The 21,199-nt window shown below is 57.2% G+C and overlaps 6 protein-coding genes across 6 annotated transcripts; 1 reads left to right on the plus strand and 5 right to left on the minus strand.

Moving 5' to 3' along the window:
* Positions 1–138: 138 nt before the first annotated feature.
* On the minus strand, positions 139–1,479 carry KVR01_002470 (uncharacterized protein; the record flags this gene model as incomplete). The annotated part of the gene is made up of 3 exons (XM_044792907.1): positions 139–863; positions 943–1,177; positions 1,243–1,479. 3 exons carry the CDS (start codon positions 1,477–1,479, stop codon positions 139–141), a joined length of 1,197 nt encoding a protein of 398 aa, XP_044647485.1.
* Positions 1,480–2,604: 1,125 nt separating this feature from the next.
* Positions 2,605–6,971, minus strand: KVR01_002157 (uncharacterized protein; the record flags this gene model as incomplete). Its single annotated transcript, XM_044792377.1, has 2 exons — positions 2,605–6,300; positions 6,399–6,971. 2 exons carry the CDS (start codon positions 6,969–6,971, stop codon positions 2,605–2,607), a joined length of 4,269 nt encoding a protein of 1,422 aa, XP_044647172.1.
* Positions 6,972–7,959: 988 nt separating this feature from the next.
* KVR01_002927 (uncharacterized protein) lies at positions 7,960–9,645 on the minus strand. The gene has a single exon (XM_044788780.1). It carries the CDS (start codon positions 9,535–9,537, stop codon positions 8,359–8,361), a length of 1,179 nt encoding a protein of 392 aa, XP_044647942.1. The 5' UTR covers positions 9,538–9,645; the 3' UTR covers positions 7,960–8,358.
* Positions 9,646–10,009: 364 nt separating this feature from the next.
* KVR01_003532 (Nem1-Spo7 phosphatase regulatory subunit SPO7) lies at positions 10,010–11,791 on the minus strand. The gene has a single exon (XM_044784275.1). The coding sequence runs from the start codon at positions 11,431–11,433 to the stop codon at positions 10,132–10,134; it is 1,302 nt and encodes a 433-aa protein (XP_044648547.1). The 5' UTR covers positions 11,434–11,791; the 3' UTR covers positions 10,010–10,131.
* Positions 11,792–11,812: 21 nt separating this feature from the next.
* On the plus strand, positions 11,813–14,776 carry KVR01_003495 (uncharacterized protein). Its single transcript, XM_044787064.1, has 2 exons — positions 11,813–12,575; positions 12,686–14,776. Exons 1-2 carry the CDS (start codon positions 12,222–12,224, stop codon positions 13,997–13,999), a joined length of 1,668 nt encoding a protein of 555 aa, XP_044648510.1. The 5' UTR covers positions 11,813–12,221; the 3' UTR covers positions 14,000–14,776.
* Positions 14,777–15,081: 305 nt separating this feature from the next.
* KVR01_003271 (uncharacterized protein) lies at positions 15,082–20,326 on the minus strand. Its single transcript, XM_044789210.1, has 7 exons — positions 18,700–20,326; positions 18,575–18,628; positions 18,152–18,519; positions 18,009–18,104; positions 17,299–17,951; positions 16,233–17,241; positions 15,082–16,164 (listed from the first exon to the last, which is right to left on the minus strand). Exons 3-7 carry the CDS (start codon positions 18,264–18,266, stop codon positions 15,380–15,382), a joined length of 2,658 nt encoding a protein of 885 aa, XP_044648286.1. The 5' UTR covers positions 18,267–18,519; positions 18,575–18,628; positions 18,700–20,326; the 3' UTR covers positions 15,082–15,379.
* Positions 20,327–21,199: the final 873 nt, after the last annotated feature.

Below are 21,199 nucleotides of genomic sequence, written 5' to 3' on the forward strand. Positions count from 1 at the left end.
TTGGAGGATGCATTAAAGTCCCTCTTGCGATAATAATTTCTGGTGGCTAGAATGAATCCAAATAGGTATCAACAGCAGTCTCTACCATGATCTCTTGCTGCTCAGAGGCAACAAGCAAAAGGTGCCGTTCACTTCTGATCATCGGTTCGCCTTCTCATCCTCGATCTCCCGTCGGATCTGCTCCAGCACTTGTTCCCTAGACCTCAGATGCGTTTCGAGACCCTCAACCTGCTCCTTTACCGTCTGTAGGTCGTCCTGGATGCCTTTTAGACTGTTGCCGCCGCCCCCTTTGCTTGAGCCCTCCTCGAGGTCCCGCAGCTGCTTCCGTTTGTACTCTAGCAGCTGCTCCAGCTCCCTCTTCACCAGCGCGGGCTTGCTCTCCCTCTTCCCGCTCGATCTTATCTCAGCCGACGACTCGACCTTCTCGATCTTGGCCTCCAGGTCCGCCAGCTGTTTCTTCAGCCTGACCTCCTCCCAGTCGTCGGTCTTCTCGGTGGAGAAGTCGGTGCCTGCGCTCTTGAACCCGCTGCGCCCCAGTCGCGTCAGGTACTGGTCGCCGAACTTAGCCTTGCGGCCCGTGGCGGTCTCGTTGTCGGCCTTGACAGCCCACCGGGACTGAGCGGCGGTGCGCTGGTTGTCAATCTGGTAGTCGATCTGATTGCGCTCGAATGATGCGCGGAGGGAGGCGGGCACCGTGCGCGGGATCCGGTAGCCCTCGTGGCGGTAGTTGAGCATGTGCAGGAAGGCTATGCATGCATCTTTGTTGACGGAGGAGGCGGCAGATGGGTTGATCAGGTTCCACGCGGAGCGAATATCGGTGTCGGGAACGTCAAGGCTGTCGTATAGGTCTTGTAAGGCGCCGACTGTCCGAAAACAACCACATGTTAGCCACGCTATCCGCGATCGCTCAGTCATCAGGAAGCCGGATTGGTGGCAGCTCACAGGATATCTCCCCTCGCATGTCCCGGTTCTCCTGGTATATCTGCTCGTACTTGGACCTGTCTGCAGGGCTGATGTACCAGTCGAAGCCATCCTTCAGGCCCAGCTCGTCCGGATCGTCATCGACTTGCTCGAATTGCGCCGCCTTTCCCGTGAGCGCGCGGTTTGCCTGGACAAGGTGTGCTTTCGACTCCGGGACCATCCAGTCTGGTAGTGTGGCGGGTACGTCCATGTATTCCTAAGAGCAACTATTAGCACGCCTCGGGTTGCCTCATCATCTGCCTGTCTGGGCTTAGCACGCACGCCGTTGAGGATGTCGAATATCAGCCGCATGCCGACACAGAACTCCTCAAAGTCCAGGTTGCCATCATTATCGACATCCGCAAGGTCCCACACCCGCTCGAGCTGGGAGTCATTGAGGCCGCTGTTCTTGAGTACCGGCGCTGCTTGCTCTCCTGTGAGGAATTGACCGCCGCCGGTGCGTGCTGAGAAGATGTTCCAGTATGTTTCGATTTCCTGAGCTTCTATCCGGGGTGCCATGATCGGGGGCGCAGTCGCCGGAGCCTGGGGATGTTGCGGCGTTTGTTGGTTTTGGTGATTGTTCGGACGGGCGGGGGATGCGCCGAGTGCGAGTACGGAATTAGAAGCTGACAGCGGATCTGATGGAATTCTCAGGTATTTGATTCGATGGGGAATTGACGTTGATGGCCTCTTTATAAAGTGAGGGCTGGTCAATCGCAGTGCGAGGCTTGGGTTCAGGGGAGAATGATGCTATTACATTGGGCAGAGTGGACAACTGGGGCAAGCTTGGGAGCATACGGAGTAAGTGGATGCGGTCTCTCGCCGCCATCAAGTGGGCCTGTGCACGAATAGCAGGGGCTTGTGCCTCGTACCGAATACGCACTCCGTCCCTGCCCACCTACCTAAATACTTAGTACCTAGGGACCTTCCCAGGCTAATCAGGTAGACGGAGTGCCAGCCCGGCCGCCAGCTCGAGCTCCAGAGCTAGCTGCCCCAACGTAGTAGTACATAGTATTGATGCCAATACACAAATTTGGTCAAGTCACTCTCTGCACTGAAGAATTGCATTTTTCTCTGCACCGCGTTTTTTTGTTTCAAATGAATATCAACCTATGAGTGAAGAACGTTTTGCAATGAGCATTGCATCTGCTTCAATGATCCATAATCCATCTCCAAGACTTCTTCTGCCTCATCCAAGCCACCACCAAAGAATCTCCTTAGTGACCAATCCCGTTACCGCCAGATCCTCAAAATGTATTCTGGTGCCTCATATCCATGGACAAGCAACCTTCTTTTGATCTGACGCGGTGTTCTCACGGGACACAGCTTTGCAGATCAACTCGTGCTGAGCCTGCTCTGACGGTGGCTATTCACCCAGAGACCATCAGCCCAGCGGCAGAAAAAGAAAACCTTTCATCAAATTCTGAAAACACATAGCCATTCTTTTTTGGCTACTGCGGACGGGATGCCCGGTGTCTCAGGCTTCTGCAAGAGAACCTGGTAGGTCCATCTGTGCAAGTTTCGTCGGCTTGGAACGACGAATGAACAAACAACATCGCCCCCGCGATGGACAGAACATCCTTTTGATTCCGAGGCGAGCCACGTCCCAATGGTAAAAATCTCAGACTCATCTGCGTCCTTGGTCTAACGGTTCTTGCTGGGTCCAGGAGATCGGGGGCTTATGTTTTGCGCCTTTTCCATCTCCTTGAGCACTGGGTCAATCTGCTCTTGGACGTTGGCGGGCTGGCTGGGCTGGCTGAACGGCCTGAACGAGACCTCAAATGAACCATCACCGCCAAAAAACGGCTTGGCCGAGGGATGGGGGGCATCTTTCTTCTTTGACTGAGAATCATTTGCCCATTGCGTTCGCGCTAGCTCCTGCCAGCTCTTTGCGTCTCTCGGCGGAGCCTGAGGGCTGTTGGAAGTCCCTGGTTTCTTTCTGGAGGGCTGCTGGCCCAGGTCCGATGAAGCATCTGCCATTCGCTTTGGTGGCCGAGGCGAAGCTCCTTGCTGCTGCTGCGAAGGGGAGTCGCTGAATCCTCGTGATCCGGATCGCACCCCCTCGCCTTGATGGTCACGAAACATGCCAGATGTGCTAAAAGGGGGCCCCGATTGTTGACGGCCCTGATAGCCATACTGCAGCCTCGAGACTGGACGAGGTATGCGTCGCGAGTCTGGGAACGCAGCGTAAGGTGGCATGAGTCCGGAAGACACAGCGAAGCCTGGAGCCGCCGACGTCAAGGGGGAGGTCACACCCGTGACTGGACCCGGGGCTCCGTTGCTGTGTGACGAACCCGACAGGTGTCGCTGAGGCACGGTTGGCGAACCCAGCGAGACCATGCCCGCCGGAAAGCCTGTGGATGAGCCGGGACTGCCTTGTGGGTTCCTGCCTGGCATGCCCCCATGGCCGTAATGGCTGTAGGCAGGAGACCCTTGCATCGGGCTGAAAGGCATGGCAAGAAAGTCCATGGATGCCGTCGTGCCTGAGCCGCTTGATTGTGATGTCGGCGAGACATCTGTGGGCCCAGGGGAGCCACTCAAGCCGGGCCGGCTCTGCGGCATCGCGGACATTCCCTCGCCGGTGACCGGCAGCGTATCGTGCAGCGCAGTTCGGCCATAGAAGTTTGAGGCAGGAAACATGGCACCATTGAGATGGTTGTTCTCTGTCGCGATTGTCTGATGACGCGGAAGCATGACATGACTTGGAATACCTGGCATCGCAAAGGCTCCCTGAGATGGATACACGCCGGGAAACCCTGTGATGGGCCTGTGAACTGGTGTCATTCGCGGGTGTATTTGCGGGGCAACTGGGGCGAAAGAGGCATCGAGGTAGGGTGAGTTCTCAGCATCGGAAAGGCTGGGATAAGCCAACGACGGATTGAGGACACCGTGCATCTCGCTGCGCTGTCCGACAGGGACGGGCCGAACGTTCGTCATCCCGGCTGATGCCTGTCTCACTGCCTTAGCAGCGTTGTGTACTGGTAGTCTTGCTCCAGTCTCGGAGGGATCAACCTCGTCGGTATTCAGGGACAGGTCGCAAGGCTTATCCTTCTCAGCTGCGGGAGCCTTTTCTGGATTCTTTCGCGCCTTCGTGACGGCAACAGCACTGTCAGAAGAGGCACTTCCGTCGGGCTGTGGAGGCAATGTGTTCTTGGTGTCATCATTGTCCTTGAGAGCAGAGTCTCTAGCCTTCTTCTTGTACGGTCCCCGCGAACCCTTCTTGGTGGGAGTAGAAGCCGCAGGTGCTCCCTTGGCGGTGGCTTTCTTTTTGATAGCCGGGGTGCTGCCTTTCTTCGGCCGTTTCTTCTTCGGTGTGTGGTCATAATCGCCATCTTCCGGATCCTCCTTCTCGGATGGGTACTGATCAAGATCAGAGTCATCTTTTCCAAACGAAGTGTCTCTAGCAGTGGCCGAGTATTTGTGCCTGACCCCGGTGGTCTTCGCAATCGAGAGTGCAGGCGCGGGCGTCGCCGCATTCGGAGTCGAGGCAGGGCTTCGTATCATGACCTGTCCCTCACCCTGAGCAGCCTTCGCGCTCGCCTTGGCCCGATCTGCAATCAATCTCTCCGCCCGGTCTGGATATTTATCCAGGTCCGCCTTTGTGACATCCTTGCACCTTCTATTCCTGCTCCCGCAGGTGCTGCAGGGCCGACCGCCGTCACATCGGGCTCTAGACGCGAAGCAGGGAGCGCACTTTGGAAATCCGTCGGTATCGATGCCATTCTGGGAAAATCGACCAGAGTCGTCTGGTTCTTGCGATTCGGATTGCGTGACGGCTACTTGAGGATCTTGCTTGACTTTCTTCGCTGTGCCTCGAGCTTCATGATACGACGACGCCTTAACGGACGGGGATCCCGTGGAATCTGTCATGGCGATCGATGCATCCTTGGTCTGGGCCTGTGTTGTCTCTCCGGTGCTCTTGATCTGGCTGCTGTCATGTCCCGAGAGGGACGAAGCGGGAGCGGCTTTGCCGGCTGGTTGCACGATGCCATGATGAGGCAGAGAGACAGAGGGGAGCTGATGGGAAGACTGTGAGTTTGATGGCGGGACACTATTGTGTTTGTCGAAACCGCCGTCAGATCCGACATGGCCAAATACAGGAAAGTTGTGTACGATGCCATTATCCCGTCGAGGCACGGAAGGGCTATTTGGTATAGCTGTCTTCGTATTGAACAGCTGAGCCCCCTCGCCGAGAACAGTTTCAGGCGTACCTGTGGGTACCAAGTTACCATGCTGCCCATAGGACTTGCTAGACAGCTGGGTCCCATTGCTGTCAGCGCGAAAGCCTTTCTCTGCCTCGTTTTGGATGAGATCCGCCGCCTCTTCGCCAGCCAAATCGTCGTCCGCATTCATTTGAGCAAACGTGCCAGTCTGGGCACGCTCAACAAGATTCAGGTGACCCAGCACGCCTTGAGGAGTCTGATTCGATGACACATCACCAGTTCTATGACTCCTGATGGGGTGGCCGCTGATGCGCTCAGCTACGGCCTGGAATTGCTGCAGTTCCAAATCTTCCGGTCTTTCGGGTCGAAGTCCACCCTGAGGAAGAGCTTCTGTGAGCCATTCACGCTGTGGAAGACCTTCCAAGGGGTGCGGAGCTGGTCCTTGCCAATCCAGTTCGTTGCCGTTGTACAGTGCCTCGTTGGTATCCTCGGTTGGGAAAATAAGCTCGTTGTTTTCGTCGAAGATGCCAGGGATCTCGCGAAACCAGGTTCCCGTACCAAACCATTCACCGAAGCGATCGGCGTACTCTGGGAGGCCGACGAAGTTCAAGTAGCTACGTCCACTTGCGATGTCTTCCCTCGAGAACCTGTCAGTGACGAGGTCTACCGGAGGTGGCGTACCTTCGAATGAAGCTTGTACTTCGTCTGCCTGGCGGCCGGGCTGGTTAACAGTGTCTGGTTGCTTGACTGGTTCCTCAGCTGCGACGTTGTCTGCTCCAAGAAAAAGCTCCTCCTCAGGCTCTTGCCAAATGTCAGCAACTCGTCCGTGACCTTGTGAGCTGACTTCAGTGTCGTTGACCGTTTGAAAAAAACCAGCCGGATCGGGTTCCTCCAAATCTTGCCAGGGATAGTCCACCTCAGCCTCTAGTACTGGCTGGACGTCCTCGTCTTGCGCACCGTCACGCTGGGCAAGCGCACGAGCGGAGTGGCCGCTGTCATCCTGGGGTGCACCGTTCTCCCATAGCGCCTTCTCACGCAGGTACAGGTTGACGAAGTTGATCACCTCGGTCATGTTGAGGCTCAGCAGGTTTGCAGCATCGGTGATACCACCTCGGTGGTCGTGGGCCAGGTCACAGATGATGGCCCACTGGACATTTTCACTGAGAGCGGACCAGTCCTGGGGCTGCGAATAAATGGTCAGCTTCTCGCCATCAGACTCACAGATGATAGGATCCAGGCGACTTGTGGAAGGCAGGACTCGGTTGGACCACTGACCTTGATTTGGGGGCTGAATTTGTGACGAACCACGCGAGACACACCGTCGCCGCCTGAATGGGACTCATCGTCTTCAAATTCGGCCAGATTGCGGTCAAATGCCTCGTCAAACGCGTCTTTCTGCTCGACTGTATTGAGAAGGGACCGCGACAGATCGGGGCGGGCAGAGGGCAGTTGGCGGCATTTCAGGTGAGCGACGGTGGGGCCAGGCGGACTGGCGACATCGACGTCCCCACGCGATGGCGATGACGGCACGACGGGCTTTCCAAACTCGTCTCTTGGCTCACCTTGCTCCTGCCACAGCTTGTATCGCGCCTCGCCTGGCGAGGGCTCGTTAAGCTCGAGCGTGGGCCATTGCACAAAGTGTGCGCGGTCCTTGTTGAAGACGGGGTCGTCGTGGACGAAGATTGGGCGGCCGGGGTCGATGGGCTCGTTGTCCTGAACGTAACGTACGGGGCGCTTGAGGCGCGAGGCGTCACGGAGCTTCATCGCGTCTCTTGAGGTGGTGTTGGGTTGAAGTGGTGGCCCACCATCCTCGTAGGACGAGTCTGAGTGGAGATCGTCGAACGCCATTTCTGTTGGCTGTGATACTGTTGGAAGGGCATAGGGGCACCCGGGGTATGGGGTGCCGTCAACAGGGTCGGGGTTGTTGACGACGGGGATGGGGTGAGTGGACGGGGATGTGTGATGGGGGACAACAGGTTGTCGATAGGATGGATGGACTTGCTACTTAGGTACTTGGGTACCCAGTAGGGTCCAGCAAGAAAAGCTCAAAGTGTGGCCTCCAGCAACGAGTTTGCAAGTCAGCTGGATGGATGTCGGGGTGAGTGCAAATCATTGGTGTCATGTCAAATTCAGTTGGAAGACACCAGACGAGGCATGACCATGATCCTTTGCCCTGACACTGGAGAGGTACTTACCCCCTCAAATAAAAGAACTGAGCACTGTCGGCAAGCACAACAACCACGAGATTGCAGTGCCTGATGTACACGGATTAGAAGCTGAAGCTGATGCGACTGGGGTCATTGCGCAAGTGCTAGATCATGAAGAAGGAATCTCCTTCACTTCAATGTGTTGGCTACTGGTGGCAAGCCTCATGTCATTCAGAAACCGGATGAGGCACCCTTTAAAGAGTGGGCAAAGCAATGCCTCGGGCTTCTTCTTTTTTGCCCCTGATACCCAGGCTCCTGGACTTTGGGCATTTGCTATACAGGACGTGCTCAGAGCTGCCTGATCAGGCTTTCTTGTGCAAAGGAGAATGAAGTAGCACTACGATATTGAGATACCATCCTAAATGTGTTGGCACGAGCAGTTCCTCTAGGTGCCCAAGAGGTGGTTCATTCTTATCACTTTTTGCAAGCATTTCTTGTATCTCTCACCTCTTCTGCTAGTTGGCAACCTCTCCAAAAGCACCAGTCATACATGGGAAGCCATCAATGACCCTGCATGGTTACTTCTGAAAATGTGTGGGCTTGTGCAGGTCCTCAGCATCGTCATCACCAATGTGGGAAAAAGAAAAGGGGTGGGGATTGGACCTGAAACTGTATTGGATCTTCGACCTGTTTACGGCAGCTTACTCGATATGCAGCAGCCTCGAGTTGAGCTCTATCGACACGTATCAATCCTGGACTGCCGCCCAAACATCCCCGGGCTTCTTCTTTTGATATTTGGCAAGACCCCTTGCTCAAGAACGCCCAAGAGAATGGGTATCAGTAAATCAGCCAACGCCAACGCCATGCAAACGAAATGTCCACCGCTCCCAATGAGAAAAATAAAATAAAATGGGGTGGGTGACCCTGATTATACCTTGCCCTGCGTCCATAATCGCGTGACATGTGAGAGACGCTGACCGAACGACGCAACTCCAAGCAGTTGACAAATAACTCTAGTCTGCGGATCATGGGTCGCTCCGGAGCATTGGCAGACCTGCCACCTTGGCCGGTGGCTGCGACGCACCGACTCAGTTCTGCCTGTACGGCGTGAAGGCAACCCTGTCTTCATAGCGATCATGGTCCATTGAGGGATCATCCTCTAGATCGTCCTCATCCATAGTGTCATCGATGCCCCTCTTCTTAGACACTGGGTCTGCACCAGCCGTGGCGCCATGCAAATGGCGGCCGATGAAGGCCTGGCCGTTGCCAGCCTGCTGGGCCCCGTTGGAGACCATTCTCTGCGCCTCGAGAATGTCCCCGAAGGACCGCAGCATATGTTTCATTTCCTCGTCAAAGGTGGCACAGAAACGCTGGGCAGAGATGAACTGAACAGTGTTGACCAAGCTTGCGCCATAGATGGCCATCAGGTAGGCCGCCACGACGACGGCGGACCGCTCGTTGCCAGTCTCGCAGAAGACGAGCACCTTGCCCCGCTTGAAGGTGGCCGTGTCGATGGCCATATTACCGGCGTCATTGACTGCCTGTAGCTGACTCTTATACACACTCAGGAGGTGGTTGTTGATCCTGGCGATGATGAGAGGGAAGTCGTGGATGAGCTGGTTCCGGCTGGCCACGTCGACATACTCGCTCTGCAGATTGAGCTCCGCGGCGGCCCTTTCCACGGCGACGAGGCGCAGGTGTGACATGGACGCATCGCGCACCGCAAGAAGCATAGTGATGCCTTGTTGCCTGAGGAACTCATGGTCTCGGATCACGGCGAGGGGGCCGAGGTAGAGGAAGTCCAGGATGGGCTGGGCCTTGCGCCGGTCTTCATACCTCCACGTGTTCTTGTAATCCTCAGAGGCTTCCTGGACTGTTCCGCCGGTGATGATGCGCAGGTCCTCGGGGGTGAGAGTGCGAGGGTCAATGGCGGCGTAGGACGGGGTCAGGGTGAGAGACTTGCTATTGTCTTCCCTCGTTGAAGTGGGGATGTGGAGGTATGGTGGGCTTGGAGGCCGGCTGGCAAAGGATGCCGTGCGGACGACGCCGTCAGACAGCTGCTGCGGCTGCGGCTGCTGAGCCTGCGGAATGAGCATTCTTGCAGGAGTGGACTGGCAGCGACTCCGGGGAGGGGGGTAGTCAAGTCGGCCGGCTGAGGCGTAGTAAGAAAGGATGTGTGGCGGGATCTCAGAGATGGGAGGCAGCGATGACCTCTGTAATTTCTTTACCAGGACGGTGCAGAAACGGCTTGGTCCTTCCCTTACCATGTGGCTGCTGACGGGTTTGTAATGTAGCTATCCCGTTCTGGCTGGGGGCAGTTCTGCTGGTGGTCGAGGACAATGTGTGTGCCTGTTCCTTTGTCAAACCAAACAAACGAGGGATGGAGTGAGGACAAGCACTCGAAGACTAATGTGAGTTGTCGTGGACTGTCAGGCACCTGCCCTGCCCCCTGCCCGTCTGCCCGTGCGAGTAACTAGGTACCCAGGTATCCGATGTGGGGCGGGGCAGATTAGCCACTGGAGGAGCCAGGCCGTCTGGCCGTTTGGTATCTGGCATCTGGCATCTGGCATCTATGTAACAACCAGGGCCCCATGCGCAGATCGTAAGGCGGCCAGGTGCGATGTGGCGTGCCTAGGTACCTAGGTACCCCATACTTGCTTGGTACTCTACTCTCAAACATCTCTGCTTCACCACAACCCGAAAGAAATATCTAGCGAGGACTGGACTTGAACTGCCAGATTGCATCGATGGATGTTCATGTCGCCACCGGTAAAGCATTTGGGTCTAGTCTAACAGTAGTCTACAATGATGATTGTGCGTCTGCACACACTGCTATCAGTACAGTCTGAGCCGCCTACAACCTAGGCCGGATCTGAGGCAGACTTGGCTCGTCTGTCACTTGCGGTACCTGACGCTGTTGGCGTCAAACCACTGACACTGCTCTCTCGAGCCAGTGGTGACAAGAATTCCGGCGTGACAGATCGCGATTCCACCCCGGGCCGCTTGCCAGACTTGGAACCAGAGGAAGACAGGGCTTTCTTCCTCTTCTGCGAGGCGTCTGAGGACCTCCTGCTGGCATTTCCCTCCTTGACCTCCAGTGTCGGTGTCGGGCTCCGGCTGGAGTGGCCAGAGATACTACCTCGCCGGACGCTTCCACTGCGAGACCGCTTGCCTTCCTTTTCAACCACCGAGAGCCTTCGGTGGTGTGCCTTGTCGGGGTGTGCGTGATGGGGCTTCTCGACGGTCGGCGCCGGCTTCGACCACGGTGCCCACCACAACCAGCCAAACTGCTCCTTGCGCAGGCGGCGGTCTCTCTCCTGGAGCTTGGTGCGGAACAGCGCCCTTCTCTCGTTCTCCCGGTCCCAGTATTCGGTCCTGTACAGTTCCCAATTCTCGCGGAAGGTGGGCGAGAAAGGCTTGGCCAGCAGCAGCAGCTTGACGTAATCTCCCCCGGGGGCGAGGTCCTCCTCGCGCCCAGCTTTCTCCTCGTCACTGCTGACGGAGGGCAGGGCCGGGTGTCCCTTCCCTGCGAGGTCCAGCTCCTTGTCCACCTCGCGGAGTATGGCGGGGTCGACGAACTGGTAGGAGGATCCCGCGGTGTGGGAGAACAAGCCGTAGGTTAGGAACCAGCCCAGCGTGGACAAGGCCTCGGCGTACCAGGACCTCTTGACCAGCACCAGCTTGAGGTTGAAAGCCCTGATGCCGCGGTTGGTGATGGCAAACCACCTCCTGGGCCACCTCACGCCGCGCTCCCATATGCCCGTGGCCCAGACGAGGGCTGCAGTTATGACGCCGCCCATGAAGCACAGTTTCTCGATCATCTCGACTCCCCAGTAGACCGAGCCACCAACGCCTCTGCCGTCCTCCCTCGGGGCGAAGAACAGGGCATAGCCGAAGCCGACGACCCAGACGCTGAGGATGGAGAGGAAGAAGGTGTGGTGCCGCCTGCGTGCGCGCAGCTCGAGGTACTGTGCGCGCAGGGAGGCCTCGAGGATGAGGAGGTTGAGGTAGATCATGGAGGGAGAGGAGGGCGCATGGCTGAGGGGGTCGCCGGGCTTGCCGCTGGGAGGGGTGACGCCGGAGGTGCTGGCGACCTTCTCGGCAGCCTTCTCGGCGGGCGGGGCGGCGGTGCCCTTGACTATCGAGTCGAGGTCGTCAGGCATGGCTCTGGGGATCGAGTGCGGACGCGGTGGGATGAGGCGACGGCAGCGAGGTGTCGCAAGGGGAACGGGGCGAGGCGGTGCGGTGCGCGGCGGTCAGGCCTGGACAGCCAGCTAGCTGCAGGCACGCGGTAGGGATTGGTGGTCTCTCGCGCGGCCCAAACATTCGCATGTGTGCTCAGCTGTGCACCGAGAACGGGCTGGAGCTGTGGTGTTGTGGTTACCGTGTGTGTGGCATGGCCCCAGCTCAACGGCGGATGGAACCGAGCTTCGTTCGGCCTGTCGGGTGGGCCAGGCCTGCCAGGCCTCCTCGCTGAGAGGCTAAGGGGGTAGGGGCCAGGGGCTAGGCCCACGGTGGGCTTGGTCCCGCCAGGGGTCAACTGCGTCATCGCCGACGCGGAGTTAGCGGGGACAAGAGCCCGGGCTGATGTCTCATGGGGGTCGGAGTACGGGAGGATTCTGAAGGCCGGCCCAGCAAGTGCACGCCACAGAGGATGCACGCAATGAAGGCCATTGGCTCGGGGCTGCAGGCTGTCTTCGGACTCGCAAACACGCCGGGGCGTTCTTGCCATTCCCGCAGGCTTTCGACAGTGCCTCAGGCCCCGTGTTGCTCCTTAAGTCCGTCCAAGGTGCAGGACAAAGGACAATCAATGGATGATGCGGCGCGGCGGCTGAGTCCAAGGGAACAGGTTGGCTGACGCCATGCAAAGGCCTGCAATGCCTCGACCGTGGTCTTCATAAGAAGGTGTTTCGCCACTTCTCCCGGGGAGGCAGAAGGGGGAGGGGGAGACATGTTGATCTCCAGAGTTCCTCTTCCCGTTGCTGTTCCCATATTCAGACCCAGACTAACAGCCAGGCTCCCGGCGACTGCAGTAACAGCACCACCGCCTCTTACCCCTGTCGCCCTGTTAGTCCCGGCAACAATGTCTACCGCCGCAGTGCTCCCTCAACAACCTCAACACTTCGCACAACCCGACCTCGCCCCCACCTCTACATCTCCTGCCACCTCTGGTTCCGAAACTCCACCCTCCTCTAGGGGCTCCTCAAGGTCTCGCTCAAAGTCTGGGAACCAGCAAGAACAGCGTGGTCTGCAGCGAATGTCGACATATTTCCCCCTGGGTTACAAGGAGGCCGCCTACCAATGGGTAAGCTGCTTGTGTTCTTTCATCTGTCCTTCCCCCCCTCCCTCCGGCCATCTGCGGTCGACGCCCACCACGTCGTAGCAACGGATCCTAACTGTCATGCCCAAATCCAGTGGACAAACCTCTCGCCCGCCGCATCCGAGCGCAATGTCTTGAAATATGTCCCCTTCCTCAGGGAGGCCGTCTCCGACTCCTCCAACCCCGAAGGCGCCATCTCCAAACACGACCCCTACGGCCCGCGGGTGTGGCGGTCCACCATGGTCGCCCTGTCCGGGAAGAACAGGGCGTTGAATGAGTACTCGGTCGAACGCCTCGACGAGTCGCCAGACGAGACTCTTGTCATGCTGCACGGCTACGGCGCCGGCCTGGGTTTCTTCTACAAGAACTTCGAGCCCCTCACACGAGTCAAGGGGTGGCGCCTGTATGCTCTAGACATGCTCGGCATGGGGAACTCCTCGCGACCGGCTTTCCGGATCAAGGCCAAGGACCCAGCGGAGAAGATCCAAGAGGCTGAGAACTTCTTTGTCGATGCGCTCGAGGAGTGGCGCAAGATCCGGAAGATCGACAAGTTCACGCTCCTGGGACACTCGCTCGGGGGCTACCTGGCCACGGCTTACGCGCTCAAATATCCTGGTCACCTGAACAAGCTGATACTGGCATCCCCCGTCGGCGTCCCAGAAGACCCCAACGCGACAAGCTCCGAGCTGCCCGAACCGCAGGACTCAACGCTAGCCCAAGAGTTTACCCAGAGCCAGGAAAGCATCGTTCAGCAGGAGACCAATGTCAAGACCAAGCAGGCCCCCAGGCCTCCAAGGAGACAACTCCCTGGTTGGCTGGTGTGGTTGTGGGATACCAACGCCGTCTCGCCATTCAGTATCGTCCGTATGGGTGGCCCGCTTGGCCCTCGCTTCGTGTCCGGCTGGACATCGCGCCGTTTCAACCATCTCCCCCCCGAGGAGGCCACCACCCTCCACGACTACTCGTACAATTTGTTCCGGCAGAAGGGCAGCGGTGAATTTGCTCTGACGTACATCCTCGCGCCTGGTGCATACGCGCGGAACCCACTCATCAACCGCATCGACGAGGTTGGCCGTCAGGTCCTCAAACCCGCCTCCGACGGCCAGCCAGCCAAGCGCGAAACCGGCTTCCCTATCGTCCTGATGTACGGGGACGGTGACTGGATGGATGTGGCTGGCGGTTTTGCTGCCGAGGAGAAGATCAAGGCACGCGTCGAGAAAGCACTGATGGAAGGCACGGAGCAGGAGAGGCGGGACGAGAATGGGAGTGCAAGGGTGATTGTGGTACGGAAGGCCGGCCACCACTTGTATCTCGACAACCCGGATGAGTTCAACCAGTACATCACCAAAGAGCTGGAAGAGACAAGGGACTACAACAGGAGGAGGAAGTCTCAAGGCCTGTCCGTCTAGGGATGATTCGATCACGGTTGCATTTTGAGATGACGTTAGATGGCTAGACGGGAAGAGCGGAAAGGGTCGCCCACACATTTGCATTGGCTAGGCGTTAGGAGGATTTAGAAGAAGACACCCAGGGAGCGGGAGTGTCTATCTACGAGGTCACCTTTGGGGGTCGAGGCCGGCGAGCCGGGTTCGGCTGGAGACCTAGACTTGCTGACAAGGCAGTCTGCGCTGTGTGAGGACAGCTCGCAGGTTAGACAGACGGAGTAAGTCCCTAGAGCGCTACACCTTGAGTTGTAAAGGCAGTTTAATTCCGTAATTAAGAAATATTCGCACGGTTCAATCCGGTAGACGGATGGTCTGAGCCAATCTGCTCTGTCTTGGGTGTTTTGGGTAGAGGTCCGCAAGATTAAATGTGCCGAGGTCGACAAGTAGATGGCATCGAAACGCGGGTGGACCTTTTAAATCATGTTACCTCACAGCTTGGACCGTCTAGGGCAGACAAGAAAAGTGCACAGTTACACGCAACATTTTGACTTGCTCAAAAAGGTCGCGTACCATTACGTCTCGGCAAAAGACAAACCGCCTGCCTGCCTGGCGGGTAAAGGTCCCGCCTTGCCACATTGATGATTTAATTTCCTGCTTGTCGAAAATACACGAGACTACTCTCAGCGAGTGCAGGAGATATCTGTGCTCAAGGTCAAGGTTATTTGTTCCTGGAGACGTGGCACTAAAAACTCGGTGAGAGAGCGTGGTGGCGAGACATGGTGATGCTGATCATATTCGTAGCGCTGGTTGGAAATCCTAGCTGAGTCTCAAGTACCAAAATCCACGGCTCAGAGGTTGTAAGTGCATCCATTTTATATTCTGTAGCTTACTGCGCTGGGCCTCACGTGGATAGCAGCACAGTGTCCTAGAAGTACCATGCCTACGTGGTGTTTGTGGTGCGAGCGATGTAGAGATTACGCTCAAAGCCGCCCCCCCCCCCCGGCAAAAAAAAAGTGATATTGACTATTGCTATCACAAGATGACCGCTAGTCGAATAACAGCGAAGGTCAATGCTGGATAGAGAACATAAACAGGCAGAGTGTTTTAAAGATGGTATTATTAATTCATCCGGAGGTCGCTTTTTGTTCTCAACAAGAAATCCTCCAAGCGCGGCACACGGGGAGAGAGGAAGCCCCAGCAGACGCTGCGTCTCTCGATGTGCCACTCTGATGGCTCCTCTTTGGTCAACAGTGCAGCCATACCGACAGTGGAGGCTCACCAGTTTACTATATACATCAAATGATAGCCTAGGAAAAGAAAAACACAGACTTGACCCATGTGAACTCCTTGCATCTATTCATTCATCATCTCACACCGCACTAGTCGCCCGCTGTGCTCCTCCCCTCATTTAGAGCCTCCCATGTCCTCCATAGACTCCTCCCGGAAAATACTCTTCCTACTCGGGGCCGGGCTGTTGGTGGACCGCGGGACCGAGGGCCCGGGAGGGGGGTTCAGCGGGCTCACTGGCCCGCTGCTGCCTCTCGCGCTGACATAGTCCTCTGCATCGGTCTCGCCGGCCGTGGGTGGGCTTATTGTGGCCGTGGCCGTCCCCGTTGCTGCGTTGCTGCGCAAGGGGTTGAGCGAGCCCTCCTCCATAATCGGCGGGCTTGCTATGCGCGTGGTCTGCTGCGGCCCCAGGCGCGGCGAGCCAACGAGCGTCCCGTCCATCGTGCTCACCGTCGCGGGGTCGCTGATGTTCCTCAGGTGGGACCGGTCGCGCTCGCTAAACGCCGATACCCCCGACTCACCCCGCGGAGACTCCTGGTCCCCTGGCGCTGCGTCGCTAGAGGACTGGGCTGGGAGCGGCTTCCCGGCGGTTGGGGTCCGGTCATCGTCGTATGGGGAGGAGGCTGGCAGTGCAGGTGAGTCCGGGCGCACCTGATGCTCGGGAATGAAGCGTTGTGTTGGGGGAGGGTTCCTCGAGGAGGGCCCCGCATGCATAGCTGCTCCTGCAGCGGAGTTGCTGCTTACCATGCTCGCGTGGTCTGTCGCGGCTATGGAAGAGTATGCGAACGACGGGTTCCCCAACGGGCTGCTGCTGCCGCCAGTGGAGCCAAAGTGCGTGTGTTTGCTGATGATGTCCGCTGGAGTGAGTGCCGTGTCTGAGAGTTCTGCACGGGGCGAGGTGTCTACAAAAATAATTATTAGTACTGAATGGTCTGGCGCAAGTTGAGATTTAAATACAGGAGCAGCATACCCATCAGCTCGGAGACTTGAGTGTCACCCATCTCATGATGTATGAACTGATTCTGCAGATACTGCTGGTGCGGATGAGGGGGGGCGTATAATGCAGCGCGCTCTGGGTCTGGGCTCTGCGGCATGTCGTCGCTGGTAGTGACCGTTGGTGCCTTTGTATCTGTGGGCTGACCGCGAATCCAGGACATGATACGGTGGCCATTCTCATCAGTCATCTCGGTCATGCCACCGTTCCTCTTCAGGTACTTGCGACGCCGCCAGAATAAAAAGCCGAGGCCGACGGATGTGAGTAAGATCAGGCCCAGGATGACACCAAGCAGTGGGGGGAGGAAGCCGGGGACGCCACCGCCCGATTCAGCGCTGGAGGTAGGCAGACTTGACCCGCTCGTGGCAGCTGGGGCGTACGGGTAGTATGTTGTGAGCTTAGAGGTAGGATATGACATTTCAAAGATGCTTGCCAGTCCCGAAGTTGCCCAGCCCGTGGGCCCAGGGGCCATCTCGGTTGCGCCGCCTTTCTCGTTGCCGCCGATCATCGCATATATCATTTCCGGAACTTGGTAGTCGGACCAGAGGCTCGGGTCATACCTGTCGACCCACTTGGACGAGCTCAAATTGAACAACTGGATGATACCGCCGTTGAGGCAACTAGACGACGCGCCAGGTTGCGCCGGATAGCCTCCAATGACCATCATCTGATTTGGGTACGGCATGAAGCACTTGTGGCCTGCGCGACCGTAGCCAGCCCGTCCAGAGGCGACCTTCATCCACATGAAGGAGGGCAGTGACAGAATCCAAACGTCGTCCTTGAAGTCTGACGCGTCGGTATGATGAAGCCCGTCATAGCCACCGTAGTAGTAGATGTTGAAGCTCGAGTAATCTTGAGCTGGCTGCATGACAGCACAGCCTCTTGCGAGCTGCGACGGCCCGCCATTCGTTGGCTGTGTGTACCACTCCCGGCTCGCGATATCGTATATGTTGATATTAGACATGAACGAAGGGCTTACGTTCTCCTGTGACTTTTCTTAATATGCCTTAGGATGTCATGTATGCGGGTGGATTCTACTCACACTGCCGGTAACATTGTTTGATATGTGGGCAGAGTTAACAAAATCGGGATCGACCACGCCGCCCAGGGCAACCAAGATCCCTTGGGCGCCGACTGGAACCCAGACGAGCTCTGGGTTCGCCCGGCCCGGGATGCTGTCGGGCAAGGTCACATTGCTCCATTGCTCCTCATTCTGGGTCCCCATGTCGAGAGTGATCAAGGTATTGGAGACGTTGATGGCGGTAAGCGAGTCGTTAAAGCTGGGCGTGTATATAGGACCCCACTCGGGGGCACGAAGCCCGGAGAAGTAGAATGCCTTGTTCTCAGATGGGGCGCTGGCAGCACCACCGAAAGCGAGATATCTGGTCAGTCCCTCAGGTAAATCGGTGTTGACGTAACCTGGTATGACCTGCTTCTCAACGCCATAGCTAGACTGCTGATACTCCATGACCTCGTCCGCGTCCGGGTCGCGCCACTTGTCAGTCTGCCTCAGCAATCCTCCGTACATGAAGTACTGGTGATCATTCGCGAGTAGTGCCCCATCAAGATAGTTAGGGGCGAGATTGCTCGCAGCACCCACTACCTTGGGATTCTGGCCGAAGACTTCACTGATGTTTTGACTCATGTTGAAAGCCCTAGTGAAGTTCAAAGTATAGACAATTCCCAGAGGGTTATCTGTTTTATACCGTTAGGACAAATGAAAGTACGAGAAATGACCACTCGCCGACCTACCATCTCGCGTTCCCGCGCCGTAAGACCCATCAGACATGCCCGGAATCCAGGTAAGATATCCACCGTCGATGTAGACGGTATCCTTTAGAAGAGCAGCTGCAACTGTCAGTTCAAAGCTCCCCGAAAGTGATAGCTGCACAAACCTCTTGGTTGTTGCCACATGCACATGGTCGCATTAACCTGATTGCTCTGCCATCCGGACTGTTGGGCCACCGCTGCGGACACAAGTCCCGCGGCTATCGAAAGTGACCGCGCCATCGGACCGGTTATGCTGGGCGGCCAAAGAGAAAGAGAGAGTGGACGAGTCGAGGTTCAGACTTCTACACGGATCTCCGAGCAACAGGGACAGGGAGACGTAATGTTTGCTTGAGGGACGCTCCTAGGTACACATAATCGCAGGACAGACGCTTTTCTGTGGGGATCACTGGTTTGACGACGTCCTCAGAGGTGAACAAAGACGAACCCGTTGCCTCGTGGGCTACTGGAATGCGGAATTGGGAGCCGCCAAGTGCTGTTGTTGACGTTAGATACACAAAGAGAGACAGGGCATGCCGCCACAGACGGACAGGATGGAACTGATGAGAAACCGCATTTGGACGAGACCCGGATCCAGTCTTTGTCTCGAGATAGATTCAAAACTCAGAACCAGAACAGTGGAATGATGCAAGCAAAAAGGCGGGACACGGCTTACCAAATTACTCCAAATTAGTCGGGTTCGCGAACAAGACCGAGGGGAGACAGTCAGATGCCGATTCTCTAGATGGAGTCAAGATTCATAGGTCAAGAGGGCGGGTGCGATATGTTGACCAGACCAGGGTATAATTCTGCGAGCTGTGCTGGCAAGTGTCTAAGTTGTCTCGCAGGGTTCGTGACCAGACCGTCACTTGAAGAGAAGATAGAACTGCAGCGCGGGCTGCTTCACTGACACACATCCTACCCAAACAGCATCTCAGCAGTAGGAGACCTTGGAACCAGGCAGAACCAGGCATGGTGCCCCTCCTCGGGTGCACCATGCGCGCTTCCTAGAATGGCCCGTAAGCGGAAGGGTGCCCATGGTCGGAGCCTCCACCCTCGCCCACGGGTGGCGAAGGCGGATCAATTAGCCTTGAGGGGGGGCAAGTGGTGGTCAGGCGATGGGGGTACCGCATCCTGCATGCGAGAAAGACATGTCTTGCTGATTGGGTGTGTTGTGCGTAGTCCTTCGGTTGGAGCTGCGCCGCAGTAGAACACAGCACTAGAGCGAATATGTCGACGTGACGGAAGGGTTCTGCGGCTGAAGAGCGGTGCAGGGACATACCCTTCTTCACCCGGCCCACCCGTGTGCAGATGATCCCTGCGGTGAACCCGGTGAAGCCTCTCATCCTCTCTATTCCGTGCAAGAGCAACACGCTTGACGATATCGCCCTGTGATTATGGGTGTTGATGCTGGATTGGAACCGTTGGTTTTCTCCTCACAACCTGCGTACACAAAAGTACCATCCGGCGAGGCTGTGGTAGAGCAACAAAATGTCGCAGGGCTCGGGTATTTGCTGGCGCAGGCGGGGTCTCAACTGGTCTGTGGCCGCCAGCAAGTCTCTGCTCCGGCCGCACACAGCACACGCAACCATGGCAACCGTGACGACAACAAAGCCTCAAGGTGGACAGCCACAAGCTACATTTGGAAGGCTGCAAGGTTGCTTCTAGATCTTTGGAAGCATGCTTGGAATGGCCCGAGGCCCGCCCGCAGGATCAACTGGATGGGCGCCATTCTGTGTACCGACGTAAGCCACAGTCCGGCAGGCTGAGCCTGAACATGTTGTAAGCTGACTCGTATGGGGGAGGCATCATAGACCGAGGGGGTTATGAATCATGATCAGTCAGCGACAGGAAGTCGATCCCATGAAGACCGTTCCAAGCCTGCTGCCTCGTTCTCGCAACAGCAGCCTCACCGCGCCAGGCACGCGGTCCAAGACTGCCAGGTGAGGGAGGGAACGAAAAACAGACCGAGTGGCGTGACCAGCGGAGACATTGAGAACGATGAGCCTGCTGCTGCAGCGCTGCTACGTTGCGAAGACAGACACAACCGGGCCCAGAATACCGCGGTTCTCTGCAACCCACCCAGCCTTGTGCATTAGCGCAGAATCCCTCGCAAGCAGGCAAGTCGCGGCCCACCTGCCAGAAAAGCGGGCTGCGGGCTGCCGGGTCGGCTGGTCGGGTGTGCCTGCCTGTGTGCCTGCCTGTTGTGTCTGTGCCTGTGCCTGCCTGATCGAGGGAATTGATTCGAGGATGCCAGGTCGCACAGATGAGCTGTTGCATGCTACAATACGAAGTGGTCCTTCGGCACCTAGGTACCTAGGTACCCAGATATCTATGTACTTAAGTGCTTAGCATTCACACCAACACCCAGTCCACAGTAGCGCACTCGAGTCGGGACGGGGTCGTTGGCTCCCGCCGTTAAGTGTGTGGATTGTTAGTGTGGATCTTACCGACCTTCCGTCCGAACCCTCGAGCCTACAAGGGTGTGGGGTGACAGGGTGGGCAGGTGGGGACCATTGGGCTGAGCTGGGCTGGGCCGCCTGGCTGGTGGGCTGGTGGGCTGGCACGGTGGCACGGTGGCTTGGGTTGGGTAGTGGGGGATCACACTAAGCTCTCTTATCGATTGGATCTAACCGATCTCGAGTTCCCAACGGTCCACTTTCAACCACCAACTGCAGAACTGCATCCAATATTGGACACCCAATATCCTGACCTTTTCATCCCACCCACCCCACCAGCCCACCCTCGTGTCGCATTTTACGACACCACCGAGTCCCGCTGTCCGCGCTGTCCACGCTGTCCACGCTGTCCAGGACAGCCCCAGACCAGAACTGCCAGATGCCCAGGCTGCCGGGAGGGGAAGCACCCGCAGACACGATGGAGGGACGGGCCCTGCAAGGGAACACGACCAGTGCGGCACGCACCACTGCTGCGACCGAGACAACCTCGTGCTCATCAATTCTGCGTTATGTCCCGTAACACTCCGGCTTTTCGACACCTCGCATGGAGAGGCATCTACACACGTCGACGATGTTGCCACCACGCAGACGAGCAGATTCCCCGCGACTGACAAGGCGGCCAATCCGGCCACTCGCAAGTAGGAGCCGGCATCCCAGTCGTGCAACCCCAGCTCCTCCGTACACAGTACTTGGACGGTGAGCACTAGGCGAGACTAT

Source organism: Diaporthe batatas, assembly GCF_019321695.1.
Source record: "Diaporthe batatas strain CRI 302-4 chromosome Unknown Contig00003, whole genome shotgun sequence".
Lineage (NCBI taxonomy): Eukaryota > Fungi > Ascomycota > Sordariomycetes > Diaporthales > Diaporthaceae > Diaporthe > Diaporthe batatas.

Bases quoted from the DNA above. Each gene is read 5' to 3' on its own strand.
- KVR01_002927 (XM_044788780.1), bottom strand. From the start codon at position 9,537: ATGGTAAGGGAAGGACCAAGCCGTTTCTGCACCGTCCTGGTAAAGAAA.
- KVR01_003532 (XM_044784275.1), bottom strand. From the start codon at position 11,433: ATGCCTGACGACCTCGACTCGATAGTCAAGGGCACCGCCGCCCCGCCC.
- KVR01_003495 (XM_044787064.1), top strand. From the start codon at position 12,222: ATGTTGATCTCCAGAGTTCCTCTTCCCGTTGCTGTTCCCATATTCAGA. The intron at 12,576-12,685 runs GTAAGCTGCTTG...GCCCAAATCCAG, and splicing joins AGGAGGCCGCCTACCAATGG to TGGACAAACCTCTCGCCCGC.
- KVR01_003271 (XM_044789210.1), bottom strand. From the start codon at position 18,266: ATGGCGCGGTCACTTTCGATAGCCGCGGGACTTGTGTCCGCAGCGGTG. The intron at 17,952-18,008 runs GTAGGTCGGCGA...GGTATAAAACAG, and splicing joins CGGCGCGGGAACGCGAGATG to ATAACCCTCTGGGAATTGTC. The intron at 17,242-17,298 runs GTGAGTAGAATC...GAAAAGTCACAG, and splicing joins CAAACAATGTTACCGGCAGT to GAGAACGTAAGCCCTTCGTT.